At 41.1% G+C, this 21,314-nt stretch overlaps 1 protein-coding gene across 1 annotated transcript; it reads left to right on the top strand.

The window, feature by feature from the left end:
- The first annotated feature begins 13,053 nt into the window (after positions 1-13,053).
- On the top strand, positions 13,054-17,551 carry LOC131220090 (protein H2A.6-like). Its single transcript, XM_058215059.1, has 4 exons — positions 13,054-13,149; positions 17,020-17,030; positions 17,117-17,236; positions 17,332-17,551. Exons 1-4 carry the CDS (start codon positions 13,054-13,056, stop codon positions 17,549-17,551), a joined length of 447 nt encoding a protein of 148 aa, XP_058071042.1.
- Positions 17,552-21,314: the final 3,763 nt, after the last annotated feature.

The raw sequence follows: 21,314 nt of genomic DNA, 5'->3' as shown, positions 1-21,314 counted from the left end.
TACCATCAGCCTTATGCAGGCTATGCGATACAAAAATATAATAAACCAATATCATATACTGAGGAAGCAATTAGTTATGCAATGCAGAGACATAGTAAGCCAAATGCTATGTGTTGAAGATGCAATGCAATATGCGATGTGAATAAATTACTAAGCTAGAATGTGAAGTCAGGATGATAGTATATAGTATCGCAGGATACAGGGTCCACCACAAGAGGCTTCTATCCAAACCAGTCCCATACCCAAATTTGGATAGTCAGACTCAATGTGGTAGACTCCTGATCTCAGGTTAGTCGCGCGCCCCAACTGAAATCTTGGCCATTGCGAAGGTACACGTAACAAATAGTTGCGCACCACCAGCCCGAGTGGATAGTGAATAGATGAATGAGTGAGTATGTAATTCCTGCTCAATAAGTCCACATATCAGTACGGTTCCTCTCTGAAAAATCACTGGGGTCTATTACACTCTACATGCAAATCACCGCCCACTGACGCACGACCATGCAAGTGGAAGAGACCTCATTATCTGTCTGGCCAGTAGTCAGCCAATATCTACCCGGCACGTCGATAGCGGACCCATTCACGCACTAGTCAAACTCAGCCTCACTACGCCCCCTACCCTCGGGCGGGTAAGACCACACCCCCCAACCGACCACGACACAGTGGGAGACACAGCCTCCTAATATTCGGCACTAGGGCACTCATGTATCTACTCGGTTTTGATATTGGAGCATCCTCTGGTACCAAGAGGGTTTAGGAATTTTTACCCAGAGCCATCTAGGCAGCCCAATGCTAGAATAGATTTCTGGTGTCCCATCTGGCCATCCACGATATGCCTGTGGAGGCTACGGCCCTAATGTCGCTAGGGCATATAGTAATCACAACATACAATGCAAGATGCATAAACCATACAATCTAGTCATGCATCAATCCTGCGCATACTGTGTGCTCATGTGAGATAACCTCCACCTATTAGGGAGTCTCATAACAACCTACCTAATGACATATGCAATGGTCAACCACATCTCATAACAAACATGCGGATGATGCGTATAGGCATGTATCATAATGCTGTCACATACTCATAATCGATATTAATAACTAGCATCAACAATCAGCCTTGACAATGTGGACATTTAACTAACATTGCCCCCAAGGAATGGCCTACATAGAGCCTAACATATAGTGGACCCATGACCTCCCACAAGGGCCTAATATACAACACCATGTGTCTTACTCAAGAACTTAATACACATCATGATGGGCCTCTCACATGGGCCTAATATACATCACAATGGGCTTCATCGCCTGGCCCTCAAATGCATCACAATGGGCCTCATCACATAGACCTCATATTCATCACATTAGGCCTTAAACACGGGCTGAATACACATCCCAATGGGCCTCAAATACGGTCTGCATATACATCACATTGGGCTTCAAACACTAGCCGCATATACATCACAATGGGGCTCAAACACAGGACGAATATACATCACAATGGGTCTCAACTACGGGCCACATATACATCATATGGGTCTCGGCAATCGGCCTCGACAATCGAAATCGACCTCGATACTCGACCTCAACAATCGGAATTGGCCTATACAATCGGCCTCGACAAATCGGAATCAGCCTTGATATTTAGCCTCGACAATCAAAATTGGCCTTGATACTCGACCTCGACAATCGGAATCGGCCTATACAATCGGTCTCGACAATTTGAATCTGCCTCAATACTCGGCCTCGGCTATCAGAATTAGCCTATACAATCGATCTCAATAATCGGAATTGGCATCGATAATTGGCCTCAACAATCAGAATCAGCCTACACAATCGGCCTTGACAAATCAGAATCGGCCTTGATACTCAACCTCAACAATCAGAATCGACATATACAATGGACCTCGACAATTAGAATCGGCCTCAATACTCAGCCTCGGCAATCAGAATCAGCCTATACAATCGGCCTTAACAATTGGAATTGGCCTCGATACTTAGCCTCGACAATCAAAATCAGCCTATACATTCGGCCACGATAATTGACCTCGATCGATAATCGGTCAATCGGCCATGATAATCAGAATCGGCAATCAGCCACGATAATCGAAATTGATCAATAATCATCCTCGATAATCGGAATCAACAATCAGTCACGATAGTTGGACGAACAAGGCCTAAGGGAAGGTCACAATGGGGACATTAAACCATCATTGCCCATCAATGTGGACATTTAACAAACATTGCTCCAAGGAGTGGCCCACATAGGGCCAAAACATATAGTGGGCCACTGGCCTCTCATAAGGGCCTCATACACAACATAATGGGCCTCATTGTATGGGCCGAAAATATATCACAATGGGCCATGAATACATCAAGCCGGGCTTCATTCGAGGGTCGGAATATATGGTCTTCAAATACACAACAGGTGGGCCCTACACATGGGCCATAAATACATCACATCGGGCCTTGCCCATGGGCTGGAAATACATCACAATGGGCCACAACACATGGGCCTTAATACACAATGGTGGGCCCTACACATGGGCTTAATATATATCATAGGTGGGCCTTGCACACGGGCCTCATATACATAACAGGTGGGCCCTGCACATGGGCCTCAAATACATCACATCGGGCCTTGCCCATGGGCTGAAAATACATCACAATGGGCCACAACCCATGGGCCTTAATACACAAAGGGTGGGCCTTACACATGGGCCTAATATATATCACAAGTGGGCCTTGCACACGGGCCTCATATACACAACAGGTGGGCCCTGCACACGGGCCTCAAATACATAACATGTGGGCCTTATGAATGGGTCTCATATGCATCAAATGGGCCACACCAACGGGCCTAATACATATCACAATGGGCCGCATGATATGGGCCTAATACACATCACAATGGGCCTCGTATACATCAAGTCGGACCTCGTCATATGTGCTTCAAATACAAAATAGGTGGGCCCCATCACATGGACAAAAAATACAAACAGGTAGGCCCCGCACATGGGCCAAAAATACATCATGATGGGCCTCATGGATGGGCCGCACCAATGAGCCTTAAGTGGACTTGGACCACACCAAAAATCATTTCAATGATGGTAGGTGTAACATGTGTATCCCTGCACACATGGCCCACGTATGATGATCAGCATTGTTCAAACATCATCCATGTAAATTGGCGCCATCAAACATTGTCCAACTCATCAGCACCGTCCAAATATTGTTCAGCACTGTCCAAACATTTGGACGGTGTGGATGAAACAAATACATCATGGTGTGGCCCATATGGAAAAATAGGTGGACGGCTTGGGGATCACATGCATCAAATGGGACCTACAGAACTTTACTGACATCACTGCACCAGTAGCTTGCTACTGGGCAATGTACACCAACCAATCTGCTTTGTGGGTCCCATGTATGGCCCACCAATATGATATAATATGATATTATTATTATTATTATTATTAAGAGAGGGTACTCCAGGGTCCAGCGTCTAGATTTGGATGGACGACTGGATGCAAAACATATATCTCATGGTGGTCCCCCACGAGTTGGATGCAGCAGGACATCCAGGTGAGTCCCACATCCCATACACGGATGGTGTGGATGAAACAAAATCATCAGTGGGTCCCCACCGTCTATGGCTGGACAGTGGGCGGTATGGATTGAAACACATACATCAAATGAGCTCCACCGTCCCTTGTTGGACAGTGGATAATAGGGATGGAGCGCATACATCAGGGTGGGGTCCACGTCAATGTGGCCCACCAGGTTTTGGGTCAAAGCTGATATTTGTGCTTGCCTTTCATCTCAACGGTCAGCAGCAACGCAAGGTGGCTTAGAGGTCCATGGTACCAGCACACCTCTACAGCTGCTGCTATGGTGTAGCCCATGAGCATTGGATCTGGGTCGTGCAGATGGACGATTGAGGATATAGAACACACACATCAAGGTAGGATCCACGTCAGTGTGGCCCACTCATTTGAAGCAAGCAGACATTTGTGTCTTTCCTCCCCAGTAGCTGGCCACTGGGCCTGGCCTATCTTAGACCCACGACTGGAGTGGCCCCACCATATGGACGGTGAAGATGAAGCCCTTACATCACTATGGGGTCCAAGTGGGGTCGACACGGCTAGAGATCAAGCTGATATTGACGTTCTCCCTTTAATCAGGGTGTGCCCAAAAATGAATAGCAACTACTGCCCCTGGACGGTCCAGCAAGGTTGTCCATTTGTGGACAGCTTGGATCTCATATATACACCCATGGTGAGCCATCAAACCAAAAAGAGAGAGAGAGAGAAGAGAGAGAGAGAGAGAGAGAGAGAGAGAGAGAGAGAGGATTGTGAGAAGGGAGGGACCCCAACACTATTGTCCCTCCCTACACATGCATACATCAAGATGGGTCCTACATATGTATGCCCTCAAATCACAAAATTAACAAATAAAAGCACCCACCTTTGATCTCCTCCTTCTTCTTTCGCCTATATGGTCTAGAGCTCCGAGGAAACAATTTCGACAGTTGAGATGATGATCCAAGGGTTGGATTGGGTGGTAGGAAGGTGGGCTACACGAAGCTCTCTTATGGAAGCCATGGACGTTGGACTCTCATGGAGTTGCTTGAAATGGAGAGAGAGAGAGAGAGAGAGAGAGAGAGAGAGTGAGAGAGAGGGGTGATGGGAGAGAAGGATGGGTGTGAGTGATGGAGTGATGGGGAGTGAGTGATGGGTGATGGGTATGTACTTGACGTGTAAGGGTGTGTAAGCGAGAGAGAGTTGACTTTGGGGGGTTGTTATACTTGACATGAAGTGATTGACGTGCACTTGATTGATGGGACATGTTGTAAAGATTCACTTGGGATTACAAATGCGCGGTATTTTCTTGAACTGAATGTGGGCCCACATCTCCTGGCTTGAGTATCGCCTCGGCGTGCGAGACGCGGCATCGGAACCGCGGCGATGGTGCGGTCGCAAGGGTATAAGTCTCGGGTCGAGCTGACTCTGATATACTAGACATGACTCGGGATCATGCGCAAACGCCAATAACAGATCGCGGGTCATCGAAATTCAATGGGGAGGACCGTGGAGGCCTACAAAACGGTACGGGCTAGGATACGAGTCTTACAATTGTCACTATTTTCTTTATTATATTGGTCTTGTGCTGTCTATCTTTAAGGTTTGGGCATGTATCTTGATATCACAGAACCTCCATAATTCAATATTTCTATAAGTGCAAGTAATGTGTAAGATGTATCACTAGTGATTCAAATATCATATCATGGACATAATGCGCTTAGGGTAGAGACCCTCTTGGTTCACATAATTCCATGGGCCTTTGGGTAGTGGTGCATAAGTTGATGTTTGTAATTTCCAAATGTAGTTTCACATCATTTCGGGATTAGATGTCGCAAATAGTCGCTCCATGATCAAGTCATGTCATGTAATTACCTAGCTCATGTGTTGTGCGCCTTGAGGAGTTCACGTAAATCCATGGTAGCGTTGGACATGCTGGCGAATATCCGTATAGTGAGAGTGCGGGTCGAGCCGGCTTTTTCTATAAATCGTATTCTACATTGTGATGATCACTATGTATGATAAGCCCCACATACTTTGCTAAGCATGCATTTCATGTAGGTTATTTGCGCATTCTGATATCCTCATATTAATGGACTAGGGGACATATGAGAACCCTTACATTACTATTATGAATCTCTTGAATTACTGTTAATCCTAAAGGATAATCATTACTATGAGTAGGGCATTAACCCTCTCCAATCGTACAGATTATGCAGGTGATGTACAGATTGAAGGTCTAGAGAACCATCTCCCTATGGAAGGCTATACTGAAATATTACGAAGATAGCTTACCAATTTAGTTTTATACTTCCACTGCAAACTCTAATATTGTAATACACTCTCATTAAGAGGACACTTATGTTATATTGAATTCTTTTAATAATAATGACAGTTGATTTTATTCTCGTGAATGGTTACCTTCATGAATGTATCTGGATGTGATCCAAATGGAAAAAAAAATAAGGTGCGATTTTTAAAGCATCCAAGTTTATACATTTTAACATCCAATTTTCTTGGGCATGAGTACAAACTCTAGCCGTGAAAATTCAGGATGTTACATATGCACTTGTGGAAATGTTATAATAACTTAGTTTATTTTATTTATTATTTACTTTGCCTCTTTATTGGTTTGGCTTTTTGATACTTACAAACGTTCTAGTAAGGTTGTCCTGCCATAAGCCTTTAATTTTTGGTGTTAGGTTGTCCTTAGAACTAAGTTTGTATTAACCTCTCAAGACTAGTACATTTAAGGTTGTTATTTACTTGTGCTTCTTTATTATTTGATTGTGCTATCATTCTTTAAATTCTGCATTTATTTTTTTAATTTGGCATAGTCCTATTCACCCCCTCCCTTTAGGACATATAGCTCGGCCTTTTCAGATCCGTCGTCCTTCTGTGGACCCCATCATTCATATACATGTTGTGAGGGATGATTGATTAAAGCATATGCCATTGGGCTGAGATGTTTATGGGACTCCTTATGAGATGGAGTTACCCCCACATGATTGCCTGATACGCACAGGTTTGATACATGGCCTAGATACGGCTGACGGTATTCATGGACTCATCAGGATTTGCATATTGTATTTCATCTTCAGTATATGATATTTGGCTTACTATGTCTCCGCATTACATATCTGATCTATATTGCTTCCTCAGTATATGATATTAGCTTATTATGTTTTTGCATCGCATAGCCTAGATAAGACTGATGGTATTTATGGACTTACCAGTATGTTTCCGCATTAGTTTGATATTACATACTTGACACTTACCTTGCACATACACTTACACCACCCTCTAAGCTTTCTATAAGCTTATGCATGATAGATGCGTTCAGGTGGTGTTAGGTTACAGCAACGTTGAGCTTGGAGCGTGCAGCTATCTTTTGGAGCTTTAATTTTCGATATATGTATTTTCCTTTCAGCATTGTAATCAACTGTTTATACTAATGGATATGTGATGATGATGTTGCCTTTGTGATTTGGGTAAACTTGTGGTTATGCTTGTCTACAAAGAAATTCATGTTGAAAATCCTCCTTGAATGATCCCAAGATCAGAATCTGGCATATGGGCGCTAGAACCTGAGAATGGGGTACTACGGAGGCTATCGGCACCAGATTAGGCGATCGGGAATTTTGTGAGCCCGGTTTCTGAGTTTGGGGCATGGCAAGGAGTGTTCAAGTGTTGGGCTTGACAAAAAGCAAAGAGTAGGAAGTTTTGTCATGAAAAATACATATATGATGACATGTGAACTCGCTGAAATTTTATGTTGATTACAAGGTTAGAACACTTCATAAACATTTGTAAGCAAGATGACTGGATTGCTAAATGCTTGGTGAAACAAATTTCTGGGGTAGCCTTGGAATTTATATGTAAGTGGTGCTTTTCCCTTAATATATTTTAGTTGATCTGGGTAAAAGTGGACTAGTGAGCTGGGTGAAACAAATGCTTGCCCTTTTATAATCCATATAATACTATTATTTCTTTTGATGAATTCTCATACTTGTATTTTGTAATAGGTAATTGGAATGGATGCTCTTGACGTGAAGCAAGCATGCAAATTTGCTAAGGAGCATGCTTTAAAAAATGGACCTATTGTGGGTATATTTAATAGGTTCTATATTTTTTATGAATTTTCTCCGTTGAAGTCCTTATTGTGATCATTGTTGCCGATTTCAAATCATTTGTTGTTGCAGTTCCATTGTTTATGTGCTTACGAATTATTTTTTTATTTTTTTATTTTTTTGCAATACTTGTATGCTTTAATGAAATACCCAACTAAACCTCTAGCTTTTCTGTTGATGCAAATCAGGGTGGAATTGGTCTAGCTGGCTTGTCTGCTGAGGATCTAATTGTCCGGCTGTCTTGAAAAATGATAGGATCTAATTGATGCAAATCTTTTCTATTATGATCATATTGGAAAATGATCTTGCAAATATTTGGAAGGATCCAATATAATCTTTTCTGTTATGATCATATCTAAGGGAGCTGCTCACATGTCTGGTTGTTTGCTTGTTTCTTTTTACCAATTGTCTTTATTTGATGGAAGTGGTGTTCATGTATGTAGGGTAGTCATGCTACACCAAATATCAGCCCTTTCAAACTCTCAAGTGGGCTACACTTGTTAGATGGGCTACAAGTTGTCACTAGTCTAGGTTCAGTATACACTCACGGCGTATGCGATGAGTTATTTAGTAAGAGTTTACACAAAGCCAAGGGGCAGCAACCTGATTTTTCAGATCCTGTAGTACTTTCCACGGTAGGTTGCACATTCTTCATGAAGAAATATACAATGTTTCATGAACATTTGTTTGGTCTGACAAACTGTCTGTATGGGGAGCACTTTTGGTGATCTAGATGATTTTGTGGTGGGCCCATGGTGGATGGAAGATCTATAGCTACGGATTTTGCTCCTTTTTTTGGTAGTGTAAATATACTCACCATTCTCCATAAACTGTGTAGTCCTTCTAATTTGCTTATGGCCTATGAATTTTGTAGGTATATTGGATTAGCTTTACAGACATTGCTGCTCCTCATCAAATGACTTCCGCCAAAGGTTGCTAATCTCATTTTTTAGGAGTTACAGAGGCATAAACTATGTGCATAGATTTTTTATGTGGGTTAGGGATGGATTGGTTTGTTGCATGGAAGGGAAAAAAAGTTTGGATTTGAGATGGGTTTTCTGAAAGAAAAAGTTCTACACATTATTACTTGATTCATGATTATCACTTCATTGTGGTTATACTATAGTCGTTTCATGAACTGTTGTTCAATTTAATAATCTTTCTATGCATCCAGGTTGGATATGCTATGCTGAAAAAACACTTGGCTCATATACTACCTTTATTTCTTTTGTGAAGATTCCACAACAAGCAATCAGGGCAACCATCAAGCATCACATTTGCCAAAAAAAAATGGGTCTAATGTAAGTTCTAATAGTCCAAATACCCACCCTTGTGACTTTGGTGCTGCTTATTATAAGAATATTATATGGCATGGTTTTGGCTCATGTGAAATCATGCTTCTATCATGGTGACAATTGTTAGTTTTTTTTTTTCCTCGTGAAATTGAAAGTACTTTTGGACAGGGATCCTGTAGAATCAGGATTAAGCTCTAATCTCAATTTTGACAACCCATGCCCTCCATGTCAGATTTGAAGGTGCTAGCAGCTCTTTTCTCCTTTTAATCACAATTTTTAATCATTTAGTTTCTTTTTCCAACTTAAAATACTTGTGATTATGCAGGGAAACTGCGTTTGTGTGACAGAATCTGATGTGGAGGTTATGGGGCCTGCCTAATTTTGCAGCATCTCATTCCCAAATGGGTACTATATAAGAAGCTATCATTTTGAAGACTATGGAGTTGTTCAATTTTATTTTATTTTATGAAGGCTATGGACTCATTGTTGTAAGGACTGATGTCCTCAAACTTCAAGGGCACTCGACCGGTCGAGGGAGCTGCTCGACTAGTTGAGGTACGCTCGACTCAAAGTCTAATGAGCACATGTTTTGGGTGTCCGTGATGCTCGACTAGTCGATGGTCAGGCTCGACCGGTCGAGTGGGTTGCTCGACTAATTGAGGCTCTACTTCGACTAGTCAAGGTTACGCAGATCCTGCATGGACTGTGTAAATTTGAGGCAGTTTCCGGACTTTTTTAGACTAGGTGCGAAAGGGAAGTTTCCTAAACTATAAATAGGGGTCCCTAGGGCAATTCTAAGGATTTCTAAGACTTTTTAAAAGTTTTTCAAGGGTTCCTAAAAGGGTTTTAGGGCTATCAAAGGGTGTAGCAAGGGTGAGATTCGAGGTTGTTTGAATCGGGTAAGTTCTCTCTCTTGTAATTTCTATTTCATAGTGGATTTCTGTCGCTTTGTGTCGTGATTTTTTCCTGCAAGGGTTTTCCACATTAAATCTTTGTGTTCTCTTGTGATTGCTTAATGTTATTGGATTATTATCCTAGATCTAGATCTGTGTGATTCCGCAGCACAAATCCCCAACAAGTGGTATCAGAGCAATCATTGAGGCACAAATCTGAATCTACAGGATTAGTAATAATGGGAACGACAAGTTTGATATTGAGAAGTACTCAGGAAAAAAATAATTTTGAATTATGGAAGGTTAAGATGATTAGCCTGTTAACCAAGCAAGGCGAGATTAAGGCTCTTGAGGAGCGAAAACCTACCATGAAAGATGATGAATGGGAAAACCTTGATAGTAATGCTTTAGCCTCTATCTGTTTATGTCTCACGGATGAGGTTCTCTATAATGTTTTGAGTAAGAAAACTGTGGCTAGTTTGTAGGCGAAGTTAAAGAACATCTATGCAAAGTAGTCCTCTGAAAATTGCCTACACTTGAAGCTACAGTGTTATACCTTCAAGATGGCAGAGGGTAGAGATCTAGAAGCCCATATCAGTAACTTTAATAAATTGATGTGCAAATTGCTAGATATAGAGGAAGTGGTCAAAGATGAGGAACAGGCATGTATATTGTTGAATTATTTTCCTACATCATATGAATCTTTCAGGGACACGATGTGCACCGTAAATAAAACCCTAAGTGTTGACACCGTTATCTCAGCCCTTTAAGGGAAGGCTATGAGAAAGCTAAATGGCGACATGGGGGCATCTTCCAATGCACTGATTACAAGGGGCAAAGATTTTAAGCGAGGTACAGGGTCTTCAAGACCTAGATCCAAATACGAGGGCAAGGGCAAAGGAAAATTAAAGTGTTGGAATTGTGGGTTATCTGGATACATGAAGAAGGATTATAGAAATCCTAAAATGAAGAAAGAAAATTTAGCAGCTTCTTCCAAGGAGGCCAATGTGGTCACATCTGATGAAGAATCAAGTGGTGGTGATGTTCTGTCTGTTTCCATGATTAGTCACTTACACGACAATCATAAAGACGAGTGGATACTTGTGAAAAGGCCTAGCTATATGTCTTAGAGGGGGGGTGAATATGAGAGCATCCTATCACATGACTCCTCATCGGAGTTGGTTTACCAGTTATTTCTACAAAGATCTTTGTATCAAATCTCAAATCGAAGAGGAATACGATAAATACAAACCGAATTAAAATAAATTGTGTTTTGTTCTAGGGATAGCAACACCATAAAAATGTTTTTATGGGTAAAGGAATGAGAAAATAAATTCAATATTACAAAATTCTCACAATGCTTGAATTAAATGATTACAACATTCACCACCATACATACATCCCACAAAAGTATAATTAAAGATCAGAAGTATAAATCATTCAACCACAACACAAGGGATTATAGTGGTTCGCCTGTGTGTTCATTAACTGTTATTGGTATGGTGAGCATCAAGATATTTGATGAGATGGAGCATACCTTGACTGACGTCAGGCATGTTCCTGATATGAACAAAAGTCCGATTTCTCACGGTGCACTCGAGGTTATAGGGTGCAAGTTCACCGGTATTGATGGTATCCTTAAAGTTTCAAAAGGGGCACTCATGGTATTGGAGTGCAGAGGCACGAAAACCTTTACAGGTTGATTGGGAGCACTTCAGCAGGTAGAGCGACAACAACTATTGCAGACTCCATGTCTCTACGTATGTGGCATGCTCATCTGTGCCACATGAATGAGCGGGGCATGAAGGTACTTTCTGATCAATGTTTGATTCCAGCTTTTAAAAATTCTGATTTAGATATATGCGAGCACTGTATATATGGTAAACAATCTAGATTGACTTTTAAATCTGGAAAATATGTTTGTAAGGGAGTGTTTGATTATGTGCACTCTAACGTATGGGGGTCATCACCAAAAATTTTCATTGGAGGGTCATCATGGTTTGTTTCATTCATTAACGACTACTCCAGGAAAGTTTGGGTTTACTTCATGAAATGTAAATCTGAAGTTTTCACTATATTCAAACAATGGAAGATAATGGTGGAAAAATAGTCAGGGTGAAAAATAAAAGTTTTAAGGACTGACAATAGTGGAGAATTTACTTCCACTAAGTTTAATGAGTATTACAAGGATGAAGGGATCATCAGTCATAACACAGTGCGCCAGACGCCTGAGCAAAATGGTGTGGCTGAACGAATGAAGCGGGCTCTCCTGGAGAGGGCCAGATGCATGTTAAGTAATGCTGTGTTGGGCAAGGACCTATGGACAAAGGCCATTAACACGGCTTGTTATTTGGTGAACCAATCTCCTTCAATGACAATTGAATATAAAATCCCAGAGGAAGTATGAAGTGGTCAGAAAATCGAATATGCAGATCTATGCATATTTGGTTGTGAAGCTTACTCTCATGTACCATCAGTTGAGAGAGATAAGCTAGACCATAGAGCCAAAAAGTACATCTTTGTTGGTTATGACACTAGTGTGAAAGGTTACAGGTTATTCGACAAGATTACACACAAGGTCATCACTAGCCGTGACATCAGATTCAATGAAAGCTCTCTATTCCACAAGAATGATCAAGAGGAGCAAAAAGAACCAGAAAGGTTGATCATAGACATATAGATTGATCCGGATGATACTTAGGCAGAGAGAGATGTGGAGACTGATGTATAGGATCAGGTGGAGTAGCCACCTGTGCGAAGGAACCGACCGCGTGATCGCAAGTTACCAGCAAGATATAGGGACGACTCTAATATTACATATGCCCTCATTACAGATGAGGGAGACCCGTCTACTATTCAGGAGGCTCTTGATGATTCTGATGCAGAAAAGTGGAAGGCAGCTATAGACGATGAGATGGACTCGTTGCACAAAAATCACATATGGGAGTTGGTGGAGCTTTCTGTAGGCCAAAAAGCGATCGGATGTAAGTGGTTATTCAAAAAGTAGGATAGATACAAAGTAAGGTTGGTAGTGAAGGGTTATCCTCAGAGAGAAGGAATCTTCTTTACAAAGATATTTGTGCCGGTGGTTAAGCAGGTGTCTATCAGATTCGTGTTGGCGCTGGTTGCCCAATATGATCTCGAGGTGGAACGGATGGATGTTAAGACTGTATTCTTGCACAGGGAGTTGGAAGAGCAGATCTACATGAAGCAACCAGAGGGCTACAAAATTGAAGGGGCAGATAAAAAGGTTTGTAAGTTAATAAGGTCGTTATACAACCTGAAACAGTCGCCTAGGCAATGGTATAAAAATTTTAATTCTTTCATAATTAGTCAGAAATTTACTCAGAGTGAATACGATCACTATGTATATTACAAGACACTGAGTGATGGAAAATTCATCATCCTAGTACTGTATGTTGATGATATGTTGATCGCCTGTCATGATATGTCTGAAATCAACGTACTGAAGACTCAGTTATCAGGGACATTCGAGATGAAAGATCTGGGGGCTACAAAGAGGGTTCTCAGTATAGATATTCATAGTGACAGGAAGAAGAGCAGGCTTTAGTTATCACAGGCAGAATACCTTGAAAAGGTGTTGATCAAGTATGGGATGGACCAAGCAAAGCCGGTGAGTGTTCGCCACGTGGCTCACTTCAAGCTTTCCTCAGAACAATGTCTTAAATCAAATGAGAAAAAGCAGGTTGTCTCATGTGCTTTATTCAAATGCAGTTGACAGTTTAATATATGCCATGGTCTGTATGAGACCAAATATTTCGTAGGCAGTCGGTGTTGTGAGCAGATATATGTCAAATCCCGGTAAGCAACATTGGGAAGCGGTGAAATGGCTACTTCGATACATTCAAGGTACTAAAGACTATGTCTTAACTTTTGAGAAAATAGGAATAAAGTTGGTAAGGTATGTGGATTCTGATTACGTAGGCAATGTGGATTCTAGAAAGTCTACTTCAAGATACTCGTTTATACTAGCAGGTGGAGCAATCAGTTGGATGTCAAAGCTTCAGTCCGTGGTGGCTCTTTCCACGACCGAAGAATATATGGCAGTGACGGAAGTATTTAAAGAAGGTGTTTGGATCAGAGGCATGATAAATCAGTTAGGACTTCATCAGGAGGCCGTGTTGGTTAACTGTGATAACGAGAGCGCTATTAATTTGGCTAAAAATTCTATTTATCACTCATGTACTAAACACATTGATATTTATCACCAATTTATCTTACAAGTGCTTGAGGAAGGAAGCGTAACACTGGAGAAGATTCACACCAGCATGAATCCAATAGACATGCTCACCAAGGTCGTTCCTAAAGAGAAGTTCAAGTTCTGTGCAACTTCTCTGGGCTTGGCGATGGCGTAAAATAAGGACAGAGTGTGCACGAGAAGCGTTGATTGAAACTATGGTGTGATGAAGAGATAAGAGAAGAGGTCAAGGAGCTACATGGTTGAAGATTGAAGACATGGTGGAGACTGTTGTCAGGACTGATGTCCTCAAACTTCAAGGGCGCTCGACCGGTTGAGGGAGTTGCTCGACTAGTCGAGGCACGCTCGATTCAAAGTCCAGCAAGCACATGTTTTGGGTGTCCGTGATGCTCGACCAGTCGAGGGTCAGGCTCGACCGGTCGAGCGGGTTGCTCAACCAGTCGAGGCTTTTCCTTCGACTAGGTAAGGTTACACAAATCCTGCGAAGAATGCATAAATTTGAGGCGGTTTCCGTACTTTTCTGGACTAGGTGCGAAATGGAAGTTTCCTAAACTATAAATAGGGGTCCCTAGGGCTATTCTAAGGATTTATAAGGCTTTTCAAAAGTTTTTCAAGGGTTCCTAAAAAGGTTTTAGGGCTATCAAAGGGTGTTGCAAGGGTGAGATTCGAGGTTGTTTGAATCAGGTAAGTTCTTTCTCTTGTAATTCTATTTCATAGTGGATTTCTTTCGCTTTATGCCGTAGTTTTTTCCCGCAAGGGTTTTCCATGTTAAATCTTTGTGTTCTCTTATGATTGCTTGACGTTATTGATTGTTATCCTAGATCTAGATCTGTGTGATTACGTAGCACAAATCCCCAACATTCATCAATCAGTCATACCTACCAATTTGAATCCCCATTCTAGAAGGATTATCTATCATATGTTTTTAGTGAATTGATGTTTGCTTGCACAACTTTATCATGGTTATTTCAATACAGTGTGAGGACATTTCAACATGCAATACTCTTGTTGTTTGGGGTAGAGTGGAAAACATAACCGGCTTTTATGAGGGCTGCCATTTCTCACTGTTGATGCTACAAATCACAAATGAGATAAGAGCAAGAAGGTCCCATTCTTATCTCACTTGTGAGTTGGACACAGCACACCTGTCATGGTTTCTTAGCAAATCACATTCTTCTAGAATTGTCTTTCATTTTGGGTTCAACTGTTCTTAGTTGATTCTCTTTATCATATTTGAAATTGGCTTTCATTTTCATTAGTCTCTCACAGGGTCTCCATCGTCCTCTTACTTAATGTTGTGATGTTGCATCATCTAGTTAGCATTAGATGCCTTTACTTTTCCTTTTTATTTATAACCATCATGTGAGATGGTTGGCTCAGTTGTTTTTTGTTGCATTAAATGGTTGGCATAGACAATCACTTTTATTTATTTATTCTAGTCTTGGTATCCTCCGCATGCAGCTTCCTACAATTGCTATTGAAAAGGTCTTTGTTGTGAACAACACATCAGTGGTCCACGATGAAGTCCTAGCTCATGTTTTCCCCACTACAGCCACTAGTTTTCTTACAATTTGGAAATTATACTAGAGGTGTCGTAATTGTGTTTACGGGTATACAGGAGGAGCTTGTGTCTTTTATGAAATAAGCTTGCTCCATATTTTGGTCCAGCCCTAACATAAATGATGTGATTCTACCAAGTTCCATAAAAGGAAAGCTAGGAGGCCCAGGTCAATGTCAGTTGGCTTCTTCAACAACTACTATTGTGTTGCAAGCTATATGTTTCTTTTCCTTTTGTTAATCTCTATCTGCATTAATTGCATGTTATGATCTGAGCATGACAAATTCATTATATTTGTACTTGTCTTCATGAGATACTATAAAGAAATTGGACAATCTCTTATGTTATATTATCTGATAAGTCGAGGCCTTGATACTAGTACATCCATCTCTATCGATGGTATTTTGGAGGGGGTGACCTTTGCTAATGTGTTGAATTCATTCTAGAGCATCATGATCATAATCTGAAGACATGGCCATCAATGTAACTGTTCTTGTTTGGTTTAAGATTATTGTTGCACCATATATTAATCTTTATTATAGCTTTTCTTCTTTATTTCCACTCAATTTTAGCAGATGGAATTACATATGACATTTTTTCAACATCTTTTGTAGGAAAAAAAGGATCATAAAATCCTTTGACTTGGCTAGTAATATCACAGCAAATAAATCAAAGCTTCTCAAGAAAATTAATCTTGGTGTCAAATCCTTCATGTGGTTGAATAGATTTTTCAGTAAAGACGCTTGCCTCCATCTCATCATGGTGTGCACATTTAAAAATTGACGTTTCCCTCAATGATGCCTTTACTTTCTTATGGAATTTCTCATGGAAAGTTATTTCGTCTCCATCATATGATTCAGAGGTATGTTCAAGTATAAATGGGATTTTGTCATGTCAATGTGATTTTGAAGACTGAATTTCCATGATTGCTATAATTTTTCATGACCTTCATTCACTGATTGATTTTTGCACAAGCTATCAACACTGATTGATTTTTACTTTGCTATGTCCCAAAGTAAACCGGCGTAAAAATTCGCTTAGCAGCCTATGAAGTGTTGGTGCCCATTTTGAAAGCATTGTATATTGCTTTCTATCCATTGGCTTTTGATATGATAATGACCCACAATAAATCAGCAATTACAAATGGAGGAGTCTACTGGTCTTTAAATATTTACTATTGGGTGCTAACAATAGTTTGGGTGGCAGGTGGCCACCACATTGCAATAAAAATTTGGGTGCTAACAATCTTCGTAGTGAAAAGAATGTAAGTATTTACCATGGATGGCAGGTGGCCACCACATTGCAATATAGTTTTGTTAATTCATGGTTCATACATATTGTAGGTGAAAAGAATGTAAGTATTTACCATGGATGGCAGGTGGCCACCACATTGCAATATAGTTTTGTTAATTCATGGTTCATACATAATGCAATTTAAAGAGGAGGAGAAGAAGAAGAAGAAGAAGAAAGAGGCTCTCCCATATCACTAAGATTCTCTGTGTTTCCATATTGTCCAACCAGCTATGGGCTTTTCAATGTAGCACATCTGTTGATGCTAGGGTGGAGTAGAACTTATACAATTCTGTTTGGTTCAAAATCCATCCTGATTTCCATCCTTCTTCTTAACAAATTCAGCATGGTTAAAACTGAACTAGTCTTAAAGAGGTTTTGGAGCTGACTAGGAATGCTGCTAGAGATAATAAGAAGTCCCTCATTATTCCAAGGCATGCTCTTTTGGCTGTCAGAAATGATGAGGAGCTTGGGAAATTGCTAGCTAGTGTGACAATTTCAAGTGGTGGTGTTTTTCCAAACATAAACTTTGTTCTCTTGCCTAAGAAGTCTGAGGAAGCTTCAAAATCTCCAAAAAAGGATTGATTGGGTTGGGATGAATGCTTGGGCCCCACTTTGTAATTCTTATTTAATGGATTTTTTGAGAATTTCTTCAAATTTGTAATTTTGGTTTTGGTGTTGAGATGGTCTTTGCTGCTTTCTTTTCTTTTTCTATATTTTGTAAATAGAGTAATCTTACTGTTGAGGTTTAGATGTATGTGCTTCAGCAAAAGGATGCAACAGATGTTATCATTAGATCTCCATGAATGAAGTTTCTTTAGGTTTTAAAAATCAAAAAAAGTAAAATAAAAAAAAAAAAAAAAGCAGGTTTAAAATTGTTCCTAAAATTCTGTTCTTAAAATTTGACTGTTGACAACGGAACGGTTTAAAACCGTTCCTAAAGTACTGTCCCTAAAATTTGAAACGATACCCAAAACGGTTCTGAACCGTTCCTGTTTTTCTACAACACCTCATTTAGGAACAGTTTTAAATAGTTCCTGAAGCAGTTAGGAATGGTTTAAAACCGTTCCTAAATGACGATTTTGGTGTAGTGACTGGTGGGCCACAGCAGAGGAAACGGCGTGAGAGAGAACATCTATCTTTGATTTGCAGAGGGGATCTCCTTTGTCAAAGACCAGTGGTGGCTCATTCTTAATACATTAGACAAAATTGAGGTAGATTTAAAAATAAAGATGCCACACGAGGGAAAAGTGGCAAAGTAATGCCGAAGGTTGAAACCTTTGTGTTTATATGCCATTGTTGCTTGTTATGGGAAAATCTGGACTGACAACAAGCGAGGCCGACCTGGAACAACCACGTCGATACTTAGCTAATCCAAGCGATCATCAGGGGTCTACTCGGCCAAACGAATAGATGTATCAAATACTCCAAAAGGAGTAATGACAACGACCCGTGGCTGTTATGCATGGGCTTGGACCATCCGAGCTCGACTCGACTTAACCTCACAATTCACGATAAGATCAGCCGTTACTCCATGTTTGTATTGTAACTGATGATATCAAAGGGTGCATGTTCTCTGCCTAATGGAGGAGATCGTGCCAAGATTGCCAGAAGAGGTCAGTCTAACTAAAAGGTATAATTAGGGGACTCATGTAGAGGAACAGGTACACAAAATCTCTCACCCAAAACCTGCCCACACTACTTAGACCCATATTCCTATCCTGACTTTGGCATCGGAAGGTCCCCTACTCTAGCTAGGGTCTCCTTTGTCCTTCCCTTTTGCAGGCTTACAGGGCTCGGTGCGAGTGTTCGGAGCTCGGCGATAGTAACTAGTTTTTTGCATCAACATTTTGGCACCATATGTGCTGTGAGGTTGATGCCCACAGGCTCATCCAAGATATCCCTATTGCGGGAGAGACTCGCGGTAGCAGTCTCTTCAACCACCTCCTTGATGTAGAGTGGGTCGTGGACACTTTCATGTCCAAGATGGACCAAAGAAGGCCCAATCAGAGGCAGAAGCCATCAAGACCGTCAGAACCTTAAAACAGGCATATCTCACAAACCGGAATGAGTTACTCGACGTACCATATATGATTTTGGGGTAGGACGAGCTACGTCAGATTTCTGAGATTCCATCATATCGACAACCGAATTCCATGTTTAGTTCCGTTTTTACTATAAATAGTATGTTTTAGTTTGATTATAACTCTTCATCCGTTGGGCTTTAGGAGTTGTGCCCAACATGAAAAGTGCTTAAAATAATTAGGAGAATAATGTGGTTAAGGCAAATAGGACACTTACTATAAAAGTAAATTTACTATTTATAGTAAGTTACGAATTTTAGGGAGTTTTAGTTATAGTTTGCTTCTAATTTCTCTCCCATTGCTTGGTATCCCTATTTAAAGGGTTGTGAACTCGTTTTTTTCAGCAATTAATCAATTAAAATTTGAATTTATTAGAATTTATTTATATTTTCTTGCTTTCTTTCCTTGTGGATTCGAGAAGTCTCTATAAGGAGTCCAGAGAAGCTCCGTGGATTCGGAGTAGTTATCCTTGAGGAAGACGGTGATCGACCTCATCACGTTTATCCCTATATTAATTGGTATCAAAGTGAGGACTCCCTTCGAGCCAATGGCAAACAACAAAGGTATAAACCAAAATCTTGTGGATGGTGATACAAGGATTTGTCATCTTTTGAAAAGAATAGAAGCTTTTAATCGGGAGAGTCAGTTGACCATGTAAGGGCTGCAAGCAACCCTCAACCGTATTATGGATGCGCTAATTCTACCCCGAGCTCAAAGTGATGCTCAACTGCCCGTGGTCACTGTATGACACAACCCCTGTCACGCCCCAAACCCGGAAATCGGGCTCATAAAATTTTCGATCGCCGAATCCGGTGCCGACAGCCTCCGTAGTACCCCATTCTCGGCTCCCAACATGCATACGCCAAATTCCGTTCCTGGGATCCTACAAGGAGGATTTTCCAACATACATTTGTCTCGTAATAAGCATAACCACGAGTTTACCTAAGTCACAAAGGCAACATCGTCATCACATATCCACTAATATAAACATTTGAATACAGTGCTGAAAGGGAAATACATATATCGAAATCAAAGCTCCAGAAGTCAGCTACATGCTCCAAGCTCCACGCTTCTGCAACCTAACGCCACCTGCATGCATCTATCGTGCATAAGCTTATAAAAAGCTTAGTGGGTGGTGAAAGTGTGTGCACAAGGTAAGTGTCAAATAAGCAATATCAAAGTAATCAGAGTAAGCAGAAATACTAACAAGATCATGAATCATACGATATCAGAGTAAGCGAAAATATACTGGTAAGTCCATGAGTGCTATCAGCCATACCAAGGTTATGCGATGCAAGGCATGAATGCTAACGGCCATATCAAGGCTATGCAATGCAAAACATAATAAGAGAATAACAGATGCCAAGGATGCAATGCAATATACAAATCCTAATGAGCCACGAATACCATCAACCTCATCTAGGCCATACATCAAACCTGTGCGTATCGCGCGATCATGTGGGGATAACTCTGTCTCACAAGGACCATAAACATCTCAGCCCAATGGCATCTTCTTTAATCAATCATCCATCACAACATGCATACGAATGATGGGGGTCTACAGAAGGACGGTGGATCTAGTCCAAATATCAAGATAAGCTCACTGATTTAAAACGCGTCATGATAGTTAAGGAAAGAATCCAACTTATAGTCACCACAACATCGAACGATGCAACCGATGTGGGACAAAGTTCTGCCTTCACTGTGTGCACAGTAACCTGCCAGCACAGTAGCCTGCCAATCACTGGTAGCTTGCCCAGGCTCCTCAGGCCCCGCCCACATCAGTGTCCGCCCATGTGCGCTCGCCCACATGTGATCATAGCGATGGATCGTCACAATATCCCCCACTGAGGGCAGATCCGAGTCTAAGTGCAATAAGTGGGCTTCCTTACCCTCTCTAGCTCGCAATAAACTGGACTTTCCTATGGGCCCAATATATACACAAGGTGGCTCTAAGGTGTAGGTATCATAATGATATGCTGTCACATACTCATAATCGGTATCGATAACCAGCCTCGATAATCGGCCTCGACAATCGGTTTAAGGGAAGGTCACAATGTGGACATTTAACCAACATTGCTGCCAAGAAATGGCCCACATAGAGCCAAACATATAATGAGCTCGTGGCCTCACATAAGGGCCATATACACATTAAGTGGGCCGCATCGCATGGGCCTTGAATACAACACATTGGGCCTCGCCTATGGGCCTCAAATACATCACATTGGGCCTCACCCATGGGCCTCGAATACATCACAATGGGT

Source organism: Magnolia sinica, chromosome 12 (genome assembly GCF_029962835.1).
Source record: "Magnolia sinica isolate HGM2019 chromosome 12, MsV1, whole genome shotgun sequence".
Taxonomy (NCBI): Eukaryota; Viridiplantae; Streptophyta; class Magnoliopsida; order Magnoliales; family Magnoliaceae; genus Magnolia; species Magnolia sinica.
The sequence above is the reverse complement of the archived record's forward strand: the minus strand, read 5'-3'. Positions and strand labels throughout refer to the sequence as shown.